The sequence below is a fragment of the Dipodomys merriami genome, unplaced genomic scaffold (assembly GCF_024711535.1).
Source record: "Dipodomys merriami isolate MVZ:Mamm:240054 unplaced genomic scaffold, mDipMer1.0.p SCAF_31, whole genome shotgun sequence".
In the NCBI taxonomy this organism is placed as follows: Eukaryota; Metazoa; Chordata; class Mammalia; order Rodentia; family Heteromyidae; genus Dipodomys; species Dipodomys merriami.
Window position 1 is genome coordinate 18,308,721 of NW_027204604.1, and position 16,334 is coordinate 18,325,054.

At 44.0% G+C, this 16,334-nt stretch overlaps 2 protein-coding genes across 4 annotated transcripts in view; one reads left to right on the forward strand and one right to left on the reverse strand.

Annotated features, from left to right (window-relative positions):
* The first annotated feature begins 424 nt into the window (after positions 1 to 424).
* Glrx2 (glutaredoxin 2) lies at positions 425 to 6,668 on the forward strand. Of its 2 annotated transcripts, none has more exons than XM_070041908.1 (4): positions 425 to 572; positions 3,728 to 3,791; positions 5,081 to 5,257; positions 6,406 to 6,668. In XM_070041908.1, the coding sequence occupies exons 2-4, from the start codon at positions 3,729 to 3,731 to the stop codon at positions 6,538 to 6,540; spliced, it is 375 nt and encodes a 124-aa protein (XP_069898009.1). In that variant the 5' UTR covers positions 425 to 572; position 3,728; the 3' UTR covers positions 6,541 to 6,668. The 2 variants fall into 2 exon arrangements, with proteins under 2 accessions (XP_069898009.1, XP_069898008.1); XM_070041907.1 differs by lacking the exon at positions 425 to 572 and adding an exon at positions 945 to 1,097.
* A 4,776-nt stretch (positions 6,669 to 11,444) lies between these two features.
* Positions 11,445 to 16,334, reverse strand: part of Ro60 (Ro60, Y RNA binding protein) — a 30,009-nt gene continuing 25,119 nt past the window's right edge. For both annotated transcript variants that reach the window (XM_070041901.1, XM_070041902.1), the window contains exon 9: positions 11,445 to 15,467. In XM_070041901.1, the coding sequence (XP_069898002.1) occupies positions 15,315 to 15,467 (153 nt within the window). In that variant the 3' untranslated portion in view covers positions 11,445 to 15,314. The remainder of the gene's footprint in view (positions 15,468 to 16,334) is intronic.

Sequence of the window (16,334 nt, forward strand, 5' to 3'; positions counted from 1 at the left end):
GGCGGTGGTGGGGACCCTGGGCCGGGGGGGGACCCCGGGTGGTGGTGGGGACCCCGGATGGTGGGGGGGACCCCGGGCGGTGGTGGGGATCCCGGGCCGGGGGGGGAACCCCGGGTGGTGGGGGCGACCCCGGGTGGTGGTGGGGACCCCGGGCGGTGGGGGGGACCCCGGGTGGTGGTGGGGACCCCGGGTGGTGGTGGGGATCGCGGGCCGGGGGGGGGACCCCGGGTGGTGGTGGGGATCCCGGGCCGGGGGGGGGGTACCCCGGATGGTGGGGGGGACCCCGGGTGGTGGTGGTGATCCCGGGCCGGGGGGGGACCCCGGGCGGGGGGGCGGGTAACAATTTCCAGGTGACCTTCGGGGCCTTATGTCACACAGGACCCTGTCCGGCCGCCATGCACGCCCCGGGCAGACCCCGCACACTGCCACCCTGCGGCCGGCCGTCTTCGCTTCCTCCCGCGTCGCCGGGATGCCCGCCCCGCTCCCGCGCCGCCCGCAGCACCGGAGGTCTTAGGAGCGGCCGCCACGCCGAAATAGCCGGCGGCGGGGCTCGCAGAGCGCGCGATCGCCAGGTGAGCAGGGCCCGCGGCGGCCGATGACCCCCCCCCGTCCCCCCTGCCCCGCACCCTCCGGCGGGCCCGCCTCGCGGGGACGCCAGGCTGCCGAGCTTCGGCGAGAGGCGCGCACACCAGGCCGGCGGCCGCAGCGCCAGGAGCCTCCGAACGCGGCGCACGCGGACGGGACCGCGCGGATGGGCGTGGCTAGAGGAGGTGTGGCCCGTCGGGGGCGTGGCCAGCGGCGATTCCAGCCGCCCGGCGGGCGTGGCCGCATAAGAGGAGGGTGGACCTTCGCATGGGGGCGTGGCCGGCAGCGAGGCCAGCAGGCTGGAGGGCGGGAGCCGGCGCGCGAGGGCGGGGCATCCCACGATGGGGGCGTGGCCTCCGGCGGCGCGGGCCCAGAACGCTGCGCTCGCGGCCGCGGGGAGACCGGATCATGTACCGGTGCCGCGGAGCTGCTCTGGCCGCGACCGGGCTCATCTGGAGCGGGAGCAGCTCGGCGGAGCGGCTCGGCCGGGCTGCGTGGAGCGCGGCCTCCAGGTGCGCGGCCCGGGGGCGGGATGGGCCCTGCGGGGCACCGGGTCTCCTGGCGGGGTGGAGCGGGGCCTGGGCGCGGGAAGCCGGTGTCGCGGCGCCGGCCGGGGCTGCTGAGCTGTGGGAGCCGGGGGCTTTCGAGGCGCGGCTCGGCCGGCGCGGGGCCCGGCTCCCGGCGTTTGCATTCGGCCCTCGGGTGCGGTCCGTCCGGGGCTGCCGCCGGCGGGCGCGGTGCTCGCAACTTCGGGTTACCGGGCGCCGATCGTTTGTGGGACCCGGAGACCCCGGGCCGGCGTCCCGGGGCCGGGTCCGGTTAAATGACCGCGCGGGGGACCCTGGCACTTCCCCCGCGGCCCCGGGGGAAGCGGGGCGGCCCCGGGAAGCGCCGCCCGGCCCGGAGCCCAGGCTGGAGGCCCGCTGGAGTGCGCCCCGGGCCCGGCCTCCGCCCTGCTGCGGCCCGGCCTCGCCTTCCCGTCCCGGCGGGGGCCCGGCCTGGGAGGCGCTCCCGCGGGGGTCGGCTCCCCCCGGGGTGGCGTCAGTCTTGTCTGTCCGGGAAGAGGTCATTGTGCCACAGAGTAGGCTTTTGAACGTAAGTGGCTCTTGCATTGGGTTTTTCTAAACGAAGGGAAATGTTTGCACCCCACATCATAAAGAGAGTGGTTCAAATGTGAGTTGGGGCCTGGTAGCGATCGTAGGCTGTGAATCGGAGGATCCGGAGGAAATGCAGGAGACCGCCATTAATCAGCCCAAAGCCACCCGCGGAGCTGTGGCTCCGTGGTAGAGCACCAGCCTTGAGCAAGAACAGCTCAGGGACAGCCCGCGCCCTAGGGCCCTGCTCCCCATCTGGCTAAATAAATAACTACACAAGTTAGTTTGGGAGCAGGCATCAATTGGTGTTTGCAGAATTACTTTAGTGCTAGTACGGAGGCTTGAAATCAGGAACTGGGCGCTGTTCGTTGGCTGGTTAAATTTTGATAACCCACCTGGGTAGGTTTGAGCCCTGAACCTTAGATCTCTTGAGTAGCTAGCATTACAGGCGTGAGCCACTGGCCCCTGGCTTAACCTCTTCTTTTGTGATTTAGGCTTCACACATTTACCTCTTTGTCTGAAATCTGTCACGGCCTCCAATTGGAACATAATCTCCCAAATTCCCTATCTTGCTGAGATGAGTACACAGGTCTTTTAATGCTTTACTTGCTAGTCTATGGGAACAGATGATAAACATTGGTAATTATAACTTGTGAAGGGAGGTATACATTACAATTTATTGTTTTGGTGGTGGTAATGGGATTTGAACTCATGGCTTCAGGCTTGCTAGGTAGGTACTCAACTGCTGAGAGATGCTTACTTTTGTATTTAATAGCATTTGAATGTTAAGTGCAGTCACAAACATTTGAAGGATTTTTTTTAATCCAAGTTTGGGTTCTGCCACAAAAAAGTACTTTCTAAAGATACTTGAACCTTCATTTTCTTTTGATTCTTTTAATACTTATCCAACCCTCTATGACAAAAGAGAGAAAGAGAAAGAAAGAAAAGAAAGATATCTGTTATGCCAAGGTCGCAGGACCCCCACCAAGAAGACCATGAAGAGTCAGACTCTACAGCTGTTTTATTTAAACAGGCTGCAGCTCGGGCCTCGTCCTACACTCTGATACAGCAGAGCCCAGGAGGAGAGCCCCAAGCTAAGGATTTGCAGGTCTTATAAGGGCACACAACCAGGTGGTTTAGCACCAAGTGTTGCCCTGCTCTGAAACAAGCAACAAATGGTCACTGCCTCAAATACTCTAACCTTTCATATCTTGCCCATGTAATTGTAACTCCTCTGTATGGTATTCTCACAATTAAAAAAAAAAAAAAGGAAAGAAAGAAGAAAGAAAAAGAGAAAGCCAGTCTTGGAGCTTGAACTCAGGGCCTGGGTGCTGTTCCAGAGCTCTTCAGCTCTAGGCTAGCACTGTACCACTTGAGCCACGGGTCCACTTCTGGCTTTTTTGGTGGTTAAGTGGAGATACTAGTTTCACAAACTTTTCTGCCAGGACTGTCTTTGAACTGCGATTCTCAGATCTCGGCCTCCTGAATAGTTACAATCACACGTGTCAGCCACCAGCACCTGCCACATTTATAATAAATAGGTAGGTAGCTAGGACATCAATGAACAAAATGTTTGAATTTTATTTATTTATTTATTTTGGTCAGTCGTGGGGCCTGAACTCTGGGCCTGGGCACTGTCCCTCAGCTCTTCAGCTCAAGGCTAGCACTCTACCACTTGAGCCACAGCGCCACTTCCGGCTTTTTTCTGCTTATGTGGTGCTGAGGAATGGAACCCAGGGCCTCACGCGTGCGAGGCAAGTGCTCTACCACTGAGCCACCTTCCCAGCCCAATATTTGAAATTTAATGGTTATTTTCTTATGAGTAAGAGGGTCTCAAACTTTGAATACAGTGACTGATTTTATTAAATGGTTAAGAACTTAGAGCAGTTGATTAGTTAAGTACACTGCCCTTTTGGTTTTAAGACTCAAATACTTTCTTAACTGGCGTCTTATATGGATAAATGTTTTTCCATTTTTGTACCCTTGGGTTTAAGTATTTAAGGTTTCCTTTGAATGAGACTCATTGGTAGTTTTTTTTTTTTTTTTAGGATGGGGAACACCACATCATCGCCTTTAGGGAAGTCATCAAGTACTCCTGTGAAACAGATCCAGGTGAGTGACAGGGCAGATGTAGAAAAATCTATGGGAAAAGAGTTGCTTTACACATTTAATTGCCTAGTATGTGTACAACCGTGGCAGAGTTTAGCAATGTGCCAGGTTCTGTCTCATTTTTGTGGTCAAAATTTATGACATTTTTTTTTTTTACAATGAAACCACACATGATCTTTATTCATAATCCTCATGTAGTAAAAATTGAAAAGGAATGCCTAGGTAGTTACTATTAAGTTACTTTTTCAGCACAAAGTATTTCTAAGGTTTCAACAAGTAACCAGGCTTTGGCTTAATTCACTGTAGTGACTTGGTACAGGATGGACATGTTGGATCAAGGTCTGACACTTATTTTTAATGGAACCTCTCTTCCAAGTTGGATCTGTGAGAGTGCTTTTCATTTTACCCACTTTAAGTAAACTGTTGATGCCTTTCATTCAAGCTGGCCCTAACTATGGATACTATTTGATTTGGGCCTGGCTTAACAGCTTTCTACCTTGACACAGAAGCTAGTATGCAGTAGTTATTCCATGTTTCCTCTTCGGTATGCTGTACATTGCTGTGTTCCTCTTTGTGTTGATGGTTTTTTCTTTTGGAGTTTGAACTCAGCACCTCAGGCTTGTAAGGCCAACACTATACACTCTAGCAAGGTCTCCAAACCATGCTTTTTGCTGGTTATTTTGGAGATGGGTCCAGCAAACTTTTCTGCTTATGCTGGACTTAAACTGCAATCCTCCTGAGTAGCTAGGATTACAGTCATGAGCCATGGTGCACGTCTTTGCTTTCCTGTTTTGAGCCTTTCTAGTGATGGTGCTGCTTTTGATCCACCCCTTAAAAACAATCTAGAGAGATGCTTTGGTGCTTGACTTGTGCATTCAAAATCTGCCTGATAGCCAGGCCTAAAATCTCTTGGAGAGATGCTTAGAGCAAAACAAACATCACAGGCTCTGCAGGCACATAGAAAAATCCATATTTTTATCACTGTTTTATGATTTAGATGTGTGTGTGGGTTATGGGAATTTAAATCAGAACCTAGTGCTATCCCTTAGCTTTTCACTCAAGGCTGGTGCTCTCTACCACTTGGGCCACTACTCCACTTCTAGCTTTTGGATGGTTAATTGGAGGTGAGTCTCTCAAGGATTTGTCTCCCCAGGCTAGCTTCAAATGCAGTCTTCAGATGTCACTCTCCTGAGTAGCTAGGATTACAGATGTGAGCCACCACCACCAAACCATGATTTCTTTTCCAAAACTTAATGTCCAGAATTGAGTTTTCACTTTTGTTTTCATTTCAGCAAACAATTTCTGATAATTGTGTGGTGATTTTCTCAAAAACATCCTGTTCTTACTGCAAAATGGCAAAGAAGATTTTCCACGACATGAATGTTAATTATAAAGCTGTAGAGTTGGACAAGCTTGAATACGGGAACCAGTTTCAAGATGCCCTTTGCAAAATGACAGGGGAGGGCACGGTGAGTACCTCCTGAGCAGGCTGGTGGCCGGGCCTTCATACGGCAGCCCTTAAGGGTAGGGAAAGCAATTCCAGGCTCTGTGAGGCTCTATAATCGTCAAACAAATAGCAAATCTAGAAATGGATTCTTGAACGGGGAAGAGCAGAGTGAGTTCATTCTCATTTGTGTTCTTTGTGTGTGGGGGTTGAGGGTACCACTGTGTCCTCATGAACGTCTAGATCCCTTTGGAGTACTTTTCAAAATAATGGAAAACAATCTTGTGTTATAACAGGTATTAGTATGGTGCTTAGTACTCTTCATTCTGGATTCTTGAGTTTGTAGCCTTTTCTATATAACATGCATACTCAGTCTGGCTGGTCCCCTTTGTTTATATGTACATAGGAATCTGCAAGGAGTGTATTCTTCAAGTAATTATATATAAGCAAGCTTGTGGCTCACACCTGTAATCCTATCTACTCAGAAGGCTGAGATCTGCCTGGGCAGAAAAGTCCATCAGACGGTTTTGTTTTATGGGCTTTGATGCTGTCCTTGAGCAGTCATTCTTGTTAATAGTGACTTCATCTTTTTTTTAAATTTTTTTTTGGTCCGGTTGTGGGGCCTGAACTCTGGGCCTGGGCGCTGTCCTTCAGCTCTTCAGCTCAAGGCTAGTGTTCTACCATTTGAGCCACAGCACCACTTCCGGCTTTTTTTCCCCCCTCATGTGGTGGTGAGGAATCGAACCCAGGGCCTCATGCATTCAAGGCAAGCACTCTACCACTGAGCCACCTTCCCAGCCCCGACTTCATCTTTTATAGTAATTAGGATCTTGGGCAAGTTATGCACCCTCATCTTTCTCCAAAATTGGGCTAAACTTGGCCTGGGAATGTGGCTCAGTGGTAGAGTGCTTGCCTAGCATGCACAAAGCCCTAGGTTGGATTCCTCAGCACCACATAAACACAAAAAGCAGAAAGTGGTGCTGTGTCCCATGTGGTAGAGTGCTAGCCTTGCGCAAAGGAAGCTCAGGGACAGCACCCAGGACCCCCCCCCCCCCCCCCGTGCCACCTCCCCCAACAAAAGAAAATTGGGCTGAACTTAGCACCCAGCCTGTCAGCCTGTCATTCTGAGGAGTGGTTTTATACTGGTCACCGAGGCTTTTGACCGCCCCACAGGTCCCACGGATTTTCGTCAATGGAACTTTTATTGGCGGTGCAGCTGACACGCATCGGCTACACAGGGAGGGGAAGCTTCTGCCGATGGTTCACCAGTGTTACTTAAGACAGAATAAGAGGGAGGAGTGTCAGTGATGTGCCCCGACTCCCGATCGCCTGCTCTGAAACAGCGATAATGCCATAGCTCCTCTTACACGCTGCAGGATGACTGTGAATCACCTTAACCAACAGTGAAGATAACCAAAGATAAATTGTTGTGGAAACTTTGTCTTCCTGTCGTTTCTTTTGGGGGCAGTAGTTCAAGTGTGAACTCAGGACCTTAAGCTTGTAGTTTCTCTTCCACTTGAGTCATGCTTCTACCTTTTCAGGCAGGGCTTCAAATCCTTGCCTGGGCTTGGCTTCTAGCTGCAGTCCTGTCTAGGTGGGATTACAGGTACAAAATGTCATGCCCAATTTATTGAGATTGCTTCCTGCCAATATTTTTGCCCAGATTGGCCTTGAACCTCTCCCAAGTAGCTGGGACTATAGGTGTGAGTTACCATGCCCAACATTGCCAATTCTTGAGCAAAAGAGATGGTGTTCGTACTGTGCCACTCCTGGGGCTTGAACTCTGGGCCGGGCATTATCCCTGAGCTTTTGTGCTCGAGGCTAGTGCTGTACCACTTTGAGTCAATTCCATTTCTGGCTTTTTTGGTGATTAATTGGAGTCTCATGGATTTCCTGCCTGGGCTGTTTGAACCATGATCCTTAGATCTCAGCCTCCTGTGTAGCTAGGATTACAGGTGTGAGCTACTGGTGCCCGACTAAGGAGATGGTATTTATGAGAATGGACTTGTGTCAAAAAGGAAAGAATGTTTAGGAATTTGTGTAGGCATTTTAAGAGCTAGGTTTTGTGCTCTCCCGTATTCAGATGTGACCAGATGTTTGGGGTTCACGCCCATCATCCTAGCTAGGGGGAGGCTGAGGTTTGGTGGATCCAAGTCCAGGCCAGACAGGACAGGAAAGATGTGCACCAAATTTCTCAGATACAAGAGGTACAAAAACAGCTGGCTACGATAAAGGGCCAAGGGCTTGGCTAAGCAAAGGGTGAGGCTCTGAGTTCAAACCGCAGGGCTACCAAACAAAAAAATTGTGTCTTGCATAATCTCAAAGTCTTGATCCTGCCGGGCGCTGGTGGCTCACGCCTGTAATCCTAGCTACTCAGGAGGCTGAGATCTGAGGATCGTGGTTCAAAGCCAGCCCGGGCAGGAGAGACCGTGAGACTCCTATCTCCAATAAACCACCAGAAAACCGGAAGTGGCGCTGTAGCTCAAGTGGTAGAGCGCTTGCCTTGAGCTGAAGAGCTGAGGGACAGCGCCCAGGCCCAGAGTTCAAGCCCCAGGACCGACAAGAAAAAAAAAAAAGTCTTGATCCTATAGTGAACTCTACTGGAAAAGAAACTCAACTAAAGCTGGGTGCCAGTGGCTACTTAGGAGGCTGACATATGAGGATCATGGTTCAAAGCCAATGAGACTCCAATAAACTACATCCAAAAAAGCTGGTGGTGGACCTGTGGCTCAGGTGGTAGAACTCTAGCCCTGAGGAAAAAAAAAATAGGGACAGTGCCCAGTTCAAGCCCTAGGGGGGCAGGGGTGGGGAGAAACAAACCACCAACTAAATGCCTGTGTGCAAATTTGGGGCATTAAAACTTGACTTTACCTTGACCTATCATGAGAGATTATTTAAGGGTATTAGCTAGGAGGTATATTATCAACCTTAAAACTCCTACTACTTAAATGAAAGACAATTGTTTGATGTGCATAGGATTTATTTGGTACACCTACCAATTTACAATAAACTGGCCAGAAACATCATGCTCACCTGCAGTCTATGTGTGTAGTCATTAACAGACTGAACAACCCTAAATGAGAAAATTCAGTTCTTACAGAATTGGAACCCTTTCAATGCACGATGGCGCCAGTGGTGTGGAAACCCACCCCTGACAGCATGTGTGACAGCTTGCAGGTAAGTGTGCATATACTACAACCACATCCACCTTGAGGTGTGTGTAGGGTGTGCAGGGCATATCCCCAAGTGCTCTCAAAACCTGAAACATTCCCCAACACCCCTGGTGCCAAGCATTTCAGATAAAGGACACTCAACTGGTGTTCAATGAAGTACTCTGCAGAGTTAGGTAGAAGAAAGATTTCACAGTATTGGTAATGGTGTTCAATAAAGTACTTTGCAGTGTTAGGAGAAAAAGATTTCACAGTATTGGTGACAATTTTTATATTGATGTCAATTGAAAAATTAGTATGTTCATTCATTGCTGATGAGAACATAGCAAAATTACATGGAGAGCTGTTTGTTTACAGTGAACTTGGAAGACTTAACAAAATACCAGGTGCTCAGCAGTCCTGGCAAAACCCCCACTTCCCAGTCAGGCTCCTTTCCTCGGAAATAAAACTTGCTTTCTGTAAATGTACACGTTGCTGAAGCTTGACAACTCAAGGTGTAGTTTTCTTCCAGTTTTATAAGACATTCTTGCTTTGAAAGGCAAGGTAAAGATGGGAATGTAATAAAAAAAAACCCACCGGTCTGTATGCTGCTCAGTGCAGTCAGCTCAAGGTTCTGGCGCTCTGTTAGATCACAGGTCTGTATGCTGCTCAGTGCAGTCAGCTCAAGGTTCTGGCGCTCTGTTAGATCACAGGTCTGTATGCTGCTCAGTGCAGTCAGCTAACGGTTCTGGCTCTCTGTCAGAATTTGCTTGTAGGTATCAAAATACTTGCTTTTTGTCTTGAAGAATTCCCTTAAAAAGCGACCATTTTTGAAACCATCATTCATAGTTAAGTATTCAAGTTGGTCCTTGGAGGTCATGATATAAATAAAGTTCAGCTTATTGGATAACTGGTTTTATGCAAAACAATAAAAAGCACTACCATAAAATGCTACTGACATTAGTCACAACACAACAGTGCACCCAGATTATTCTACCCATGTTTACAGTACTAAGGTACAACCAGGTTTTTAAATAGTTAAAATTCCCATTCTCTATGAAAAATTAAAAGCTCGAAAAGACCCTTGAGTTCTACACTTCATAACTATTATAACACTATTAAGGCATTACCGAATGATGACCCTAAAGTAAGGAAGTAGTATGCCTGTGTAGGAGAGCTAATCGTATATTAAGGCAGTCAAAAGGGTCTTTTTTTAAAATTTAAACGTTAAGGCCATTAAGATACTTAAATTGATTCTATGCAGACATCATTCAGGATAATTTAAATATCCATCAAGTGGCCAATCCTGGAAATGAAAGCTATTACATAAAGCAAACAGACCCTTCAGAAAGATTCTAACAGTCCCCCTTTCCCAACTTTAAGAGGAAAGTATTTCCTATCTCATTCCTTTGGAGAGTTTGTTATTAGAAATTGGCAATACAAGGAAGACAACATAACTCCAATACATTACAAAGGAAGTCTAGTCACAATACCAAATATAGTTGGTATTCAGGTTAAGAGTGCAAAAAAAAACATTTTCTTATTTCTATCCATTAGGTGTTTAAATTTGGCTTCAGTATTAGAACTTTACACTGCAAACAGCCTAGTAAGCCAGCTAACATAAGTATCAATCCAGTTGTATTGATAGTAGATTCTACCAATTATTTATGGTGATGATTGTCTAAAACAGTGAGTGTTCAGCCTCAGTCACCACTCCAAACAATCTATTATCTCCCTTGCTTAAGTACAGATTCTCCTAAAATGTTAAACTTTTTTTTTTTTGGTGCCAGTCTTGGGGCTTAAACATAGGGCCTTGGTGCTATCCCTGAACTTCTGCTTAAGGTTAGTGTTCTACCACTTCAGCCACAGCTCTACTTCTACTTAGTTAATTTAAGATTAATTACTTTCTTGCCTGGGGCTGGCTTTGAACTGTGATCCTCAAATCTCATTTTTTTTTTTTTTTAGTTGATTGTAGGGGTTGAACTCTGGGCCAGGGCACTGTCTCTGAGCTCCTCAGCTCAAGGCTAGCACTCTACCACTTGAACCACAGCATCATTTCTGGCTTTTTTCTGTGTATGTGGTACCGAGGAAGAGAACCCAAGGCTTCTTTATGCATGTTAGCCAAGCACTTTACCACTGAGCCACATTCCCAGCCCCTCAGCCTCTTGAGTAGCTAGGACTTGAAGGTGTGAGCCATAGTCTGTTTAAACATTTTAAAATTAAAAATGGAATTTTACTCATTCATAAAGCTAATATATGTATGCCTAAATTAGAAGCAAAAGGAGTAAAAAACTCCTTGGGGTCAGAAACAGCTCTGTTCTCATTAGTCACCTTAAATTCAGTAGTAAGATTTTACAACCTATTTTCTATTATTTTCCCATAGATGTTGCTATATTCAGGGTTTAGGAAAATGTGTCATTCTAGTATGCTCAGGCTACATCATTAGTATTCTAGGTAGAGAATATTATCAAGAATTACCTTTGTAGTTAATTTCATAAGAATTTTTCAAGAGAAAGTAAGAAATTTATTAATTATAAAGATGTCAAGTGTCAATACAAGTTATTTACAAGTTTTCTCACACTGTATGCTCTGTGTGCATGTAAACTCAGGAAAGACTAAAAAACCAAAGATTCTGATAATAGTATTTACAATGACGATAACAGAAGCCTGGAGACTGCTGTTTCAGAGCATGCTTGGCCACTCTTCCAGGAATGCTCACTTAGAAAAGTACCTTTCTAGGGCTAGGAAGGTGGCTCAGTGGTAGAGTACTTGCCTTGCATGCATTAGGCCCTGGGTTCGATTCTTCATCCTCAGCACCACATGAGCTGAGGGACAGCGCCCAGGCCGAGTTTGGGACAAAAAAAAAAAAAAAAGTACCTTACTAGAGCCCCATGTGGGTAAATAAATACATCTGTAACTGCTAACAAAGGCTAGATGACTGAGTTACCAAGCAACCTTGAAAGGTTTAGACTATGCAGTCTAACTCGATTTGGGAAGAGAGTATACCAATCCAGTTATTATTGCGAGAGACCTATTCAGAAAAGTGATCTTAACTCTGAATGAGACCAAAAAAAAAAAAAGAAAAAAAAGCAATCTAAAGCAGATGCCAAAGACTCACGGCCGTAATCCTAGCTACTCAGGAGGCTGAGATCCACGGATCACAGTTCAAAGCCAGCCAAAGCAGGAAAGCTTAAGAGCCTCCAGGCTTCAATTAATTACCAAAACAGCTAAAAGTAAAGCTGTGGTTCAAGTGGTAGAGTGGTAGCCTTCAGCAAAAAAGCACAGCGACAGTGTCCAGGCCCTGAGTCCAAACCTAAAATCTGTTAAGACACTATTTCAAACCTAACTCTGGACAACTTTCCTGTCTATCACTTTATTACCCACGTAGACTAGACTACAAAAAGGACGAGAAGGGATTTAAAAAAAAAAGCATCAAAGAATTGTCCATGAAATAAGAGATTAGTGCAGATACCAGGGAAACACTAGACTAATCCGGTGAATACCATATAACCCCACAGCATCACATAATGCTTTTTCCTTGCTCATGTTTGGATTGAGACTCTATGACATTTCTGAGGTCACCCTAAACTTTTATGATTCAAGACTGTAGTTTTCATTTTTGTATACCTTTACCAAGCAGAACTTAGCACATTTATGCTGTTATCTTTAGGCCAAATGAAAATAAATGCAACGAGATAAAAATGGTTTAGCTTTTATTTACTTAGAAATAAAGATGCAGCTTTACTGTGCTTTTAAGGGTATTTTTCATCTAGTTATTATATTCTGAAATTTACCCAGAAATTCTGCTATATATGCACACACACACACACATATATGTATATATGTGTATATATACATATATATAGAGAGAGAATCTAGATGGTCTTTTTTTTCCCCCAAAACCTAGAAAATGAGAAAAAAATCCTGACAAGTGGCATTATTCCATTTGTAGATGTTAGTTTAAAACATTTAAGCTTTTTGTTAGTAGTGTTGCTTTAAAGTGAGTTTTTCTAACTCTACTCAAGATCATCTTTATTTGGAGTTTATATAGAGAGAAGGGTGACATCTTAGTATCTTAACTGAAAACATTTTCCTTTCTGAACAGGCCTATTTTTCTAAAACATTTTTTAAAACTATTATTAAGAATCCTATCCAGAAAAAAGTATTTTAACTTGAATTTAAGCCCTCTTTCAGTATTTTATAAACTTAAATCACTGACTCTTCCATGACCCAATCCTCGATATGTTGTTTTTGGAAGAGAGCAAGCTTTGACTTCCTGGTTGAACTGGCTGTCTACAATCACGCAGGGTATTACAGCGCGAGGCCTCCAGCAGGTGACACTAAAGTCTCTGCCCTCGTAAACTGAATGTAATATCCTCATAAAGAAGCTTCTATGCTAACTAATGTAAGTTGTAATAAACAACGTTTCTAAGGAAGTTCAGTTAATAAAAAGGGTAAGATTACAGGATTAAGTTTTTGTTTACTAATTAAATTTTAAAATATTTACATTATCTAAGTAGTAATGTTTATTTTTCTCAGGCTTGTTTTTAAAAGGAACAGTTCTCCAAATAATAATCCAACAGTAACTCTAAAAATAGTCCAGAAAACGAAACTTATTTATCACTTTAGTACATTCTCTTTATAATGAGGTAAAAACTTTGTTTTTGTTTTTTTGTTTTTGTTTTTTTTCCTGTAGGACTATGTTATATAGCAACACTGACTTAATAAAACATTAGTTGTGTTTAAGGATTACTACAAATTATAAAATTATACACATTCACTATCTGGTGCCCTACTCCTATAGCAGTCATATTTCACATCATTTCCTAGTATGTAAATAGAAGTTTTACAGATCTGAGACACGTGCTCCCATGTAGGAAAAAAGAACACTGGATGGAATGGAATGGGAGTGAAAGGCCAAGATTTCTAAGTGATGCATACTGTCATGGACTCTGGCTCTCTAAAAAGGTCAAAAAAGATTTAAAGTTTCTCAGGTTTACTTCCAAGACTGTAGTTCCATGACTTGAAAATAAAAATTACCTGTGGTAGTGGCTTCGTTTACTTGTCCTTTCTTAAATCTTACCCTGAACCATTCAATTAGATCAATCCAAATACTTCAAAGAGGTACCTCTAATCTTACTTTTCTGATAAGATTCAATGCTGGCTTCTAAACATATTATACTGCCTAAAAGTAAATAGTGTGTAACTGATGGAAATAAGCTTTCCCATTATATTTACCATCTCCATCAGGAGTTAAAAAGTTAAATTTCAGAAGATCCTGGGTTCAAAGAATTCCTAAGCTCATAAAAATATTTAGGTTTTTTAACTTGATTCAATTTGAACATACTATTTTTATGTGTCAAAGTATCTAAAATGTTAAACTTCATGCTTGACAAAGGGTTAAAATGAGAATAATCACACAAGCAATACAGATTTGACATGGAAGGTACTGCTAGCTTTGCCAACCACAATGCCCTAGGTAAATAATAACTGCTACCATGGCCTTGAGGCATGCTTACATGTCAAACCTAGCATTAATATGTCAAATATATCTGAAAAGAACATTTTCTCATTATGCTTAGAGCCTACATTTCTCATGAAACAGAAAGAAAATATGTACATAAATCCTCACACTATCAAAACCTTTTCCCCATATACAAAAAACTTCTAATCCCCAGACCCACACAGGGCTTTAATTTATACTACTGTCTGACTTTTCATGTAACAACGATAAGGGTTTTACTTTACTATCCTCTCCCCCCAAACCTTCAATTAATATTAAAAGAACAATGCACATGTAAGCTATCTCAGCCATTATTACAAAATTAAAAGATAGCATCTTAAACCTTCCAATGAAGACAGAATACTTACTCAAGAATGTAACTATAATAAAATTTAACAAAAAAAATTCCTACTTATAAAATTGCCTTTCTAGAACCTAGACTTTTCCTTTATGCTATCAAAAAGCATAAGAGGCCACTGACATTTTTACAATTAGAAAATTATTGTTATTTTAAGAATAAGAAAAGTCCTAATCTGATTATAACTGAAATTTGAATATTTATGCTTTCAAGATTATGAATAGGTGACTTAAATTTGTGAAATATCTGAAGTTATTTTCATCTACCAATAGGACAAAACCCTGTGAGTAAAGAGCTAGATTGTGGCTAAGAAGAAATCTCTTCAGGTGTTTGCACCTAGCAATAAAATAACAATGAAATGTATTCACCACCCAAAGACTATTCACTGCCCACACAGACCAGTGAAGAGTCTCTTCTTAGGGGTTCCATTACATTTTGCCTAATTATCAACCAATTCTACAAGTAAATAAAACACAAGCAATAAAGTATCTTTTCACTGAATAAACTGTTCTTTATGTGATCTTAGAAAGCTCTGAATTTGTAAACCTCATTCATAATTTAATCAAATGTTTTACTTTTTTTGGACCCTGTGGTGTAAGTCTGCAGGAGTCTGATCTCCCTCACAGTTACATGGTCTAGTGTACTGCAGAGATATTGGACATTATCAAAGCTGTCTTTTTCCAATGAAAATGTTTAAGAAAACAATAAGCAGTTCTCAAACAAGTGATGTGGAACTGCCCATACTTTTGGATCTCACCTCGTAAGTACAAATGTTTGACTATGTGACAGTGTCTATTAACAACAGAAGTTCTCTAGTATATAGAGGAAGCTACAGTATCTTGAACCTACTTCCCAAGTGCTTAGTACATAATCTTGGGCACCTCTTATTTTGTTCCTTCCTCCTTTCCTTTTTCATCTCTTCCTTGTTTCCCTTCGTTTGGGTGAAATAAGTTCCCATTCTGCACATACTGAACCACCGTCAGTGCACTGATATCAGCAGGGAAGTAGCCAGTGTTTGTAGGAGTCAAGGAGGGCAGTGGACGACCTCTTAGGCCACAACTGGTGCTTACAGTTAAATCACATCTAATGTGAAATTTCTAATTACATCTAGAGCGCCAGTGTCAAAGCCACACATATCCAACATGCCTCTGTCATCTGGGTCTGCAATAGTAAAACCATTTGATGTCATTCCACAAACAATCAGTTTAGCTGGAATATCCATTTTCTGTGGGGGAAAAAAAAAAACACAAAAAATAGTTACATAAGCAACACTTCAAACTTAAAGACTCTAGGGCTGGGATGTAGCTCAGTGGCAGTGTCCTAGGTTCAATCCCCAGAATAAAAAAAGACAAAGGAAAAAATACAGTTTGTATTGTAAGTATTATTGTTATTTTTGGTGCTGGTCCTGGGGCTTGAACTCAGGGACTGGATGCTGTTCCTGAGCTTTTTGTTCAAGGCTAGCCCATGCTATCACTTGAGCCACAGCTCCACTTCTGTTTTTTGGTAGTTAATTAAAGGTAAGTCTTATGGACTTTCCTGCCCTGGCTGGCTTCCAACCTTCATACTCAGATCTCATTCTTCCGAGTATCTTGGATTACAGGTGAGAGCCACAGGAGCCTGGCTTCTAAGATTTGTTTGTTGGTCAGTCTTTTGGGTCAGATTATGTCAACTGTAGAAGAAAACACAATGATAAAAATACTCCCTGACATTTTCTGGCTCTGCATTTTATTTGTTTTATGGTCTGTAGAGTAACCTGAGCAGCCTGAAGACTCTGTGAAACAAATCCTGTCAGCAGCTGCAGGGTGCTAGGCATTGTACCAAATATCAAAGGCAGGGACTGTGAAAGGATCTATTACTGTAAGGACACACTTCTCTACATTACCAGCATTTGGTTTACTTTTTGATGTGTATAATAGAGGTTGTTATCTACAGTTACTTTTTAAAAAAAAATTGTGCTAAAAGTTGGAGCCATTATCTGGCATATGCTGGGCGAGTGCTTTACAACCTCTTTATAGCTACATTTCAGGTTAAAGGATTGAATTTTTGAGGATAACTAAAGAAGTGAATTGTCAATGCAATACAGTGAACTCTT

Excerpts from the sequence above, each read along its gene's own strand:
- Glrx2 (XM_070041907.1), top strand. The coding sequence starts at position 994 with ATGTACCGGTGCCGCGGAGCTGCTCTGGCCGCGACCGGGCTCATCTGG. Across the intron at positions 1,098-3,727 it reads GCGTGGAGCGCGGCCTCCAG|GATGGGGAACACCACATCAT; the intron begins GTGCGCGGCCCG and ends TTTTTTTTTTAG. Across the intron at positions 3,792-5,080 it reads CTCCTGTGAAACAGATCCAG|CAAACAATTTCTGATAATTG; the intron begins GTGAGTGACAGG and ends TTTTCATTTCAG.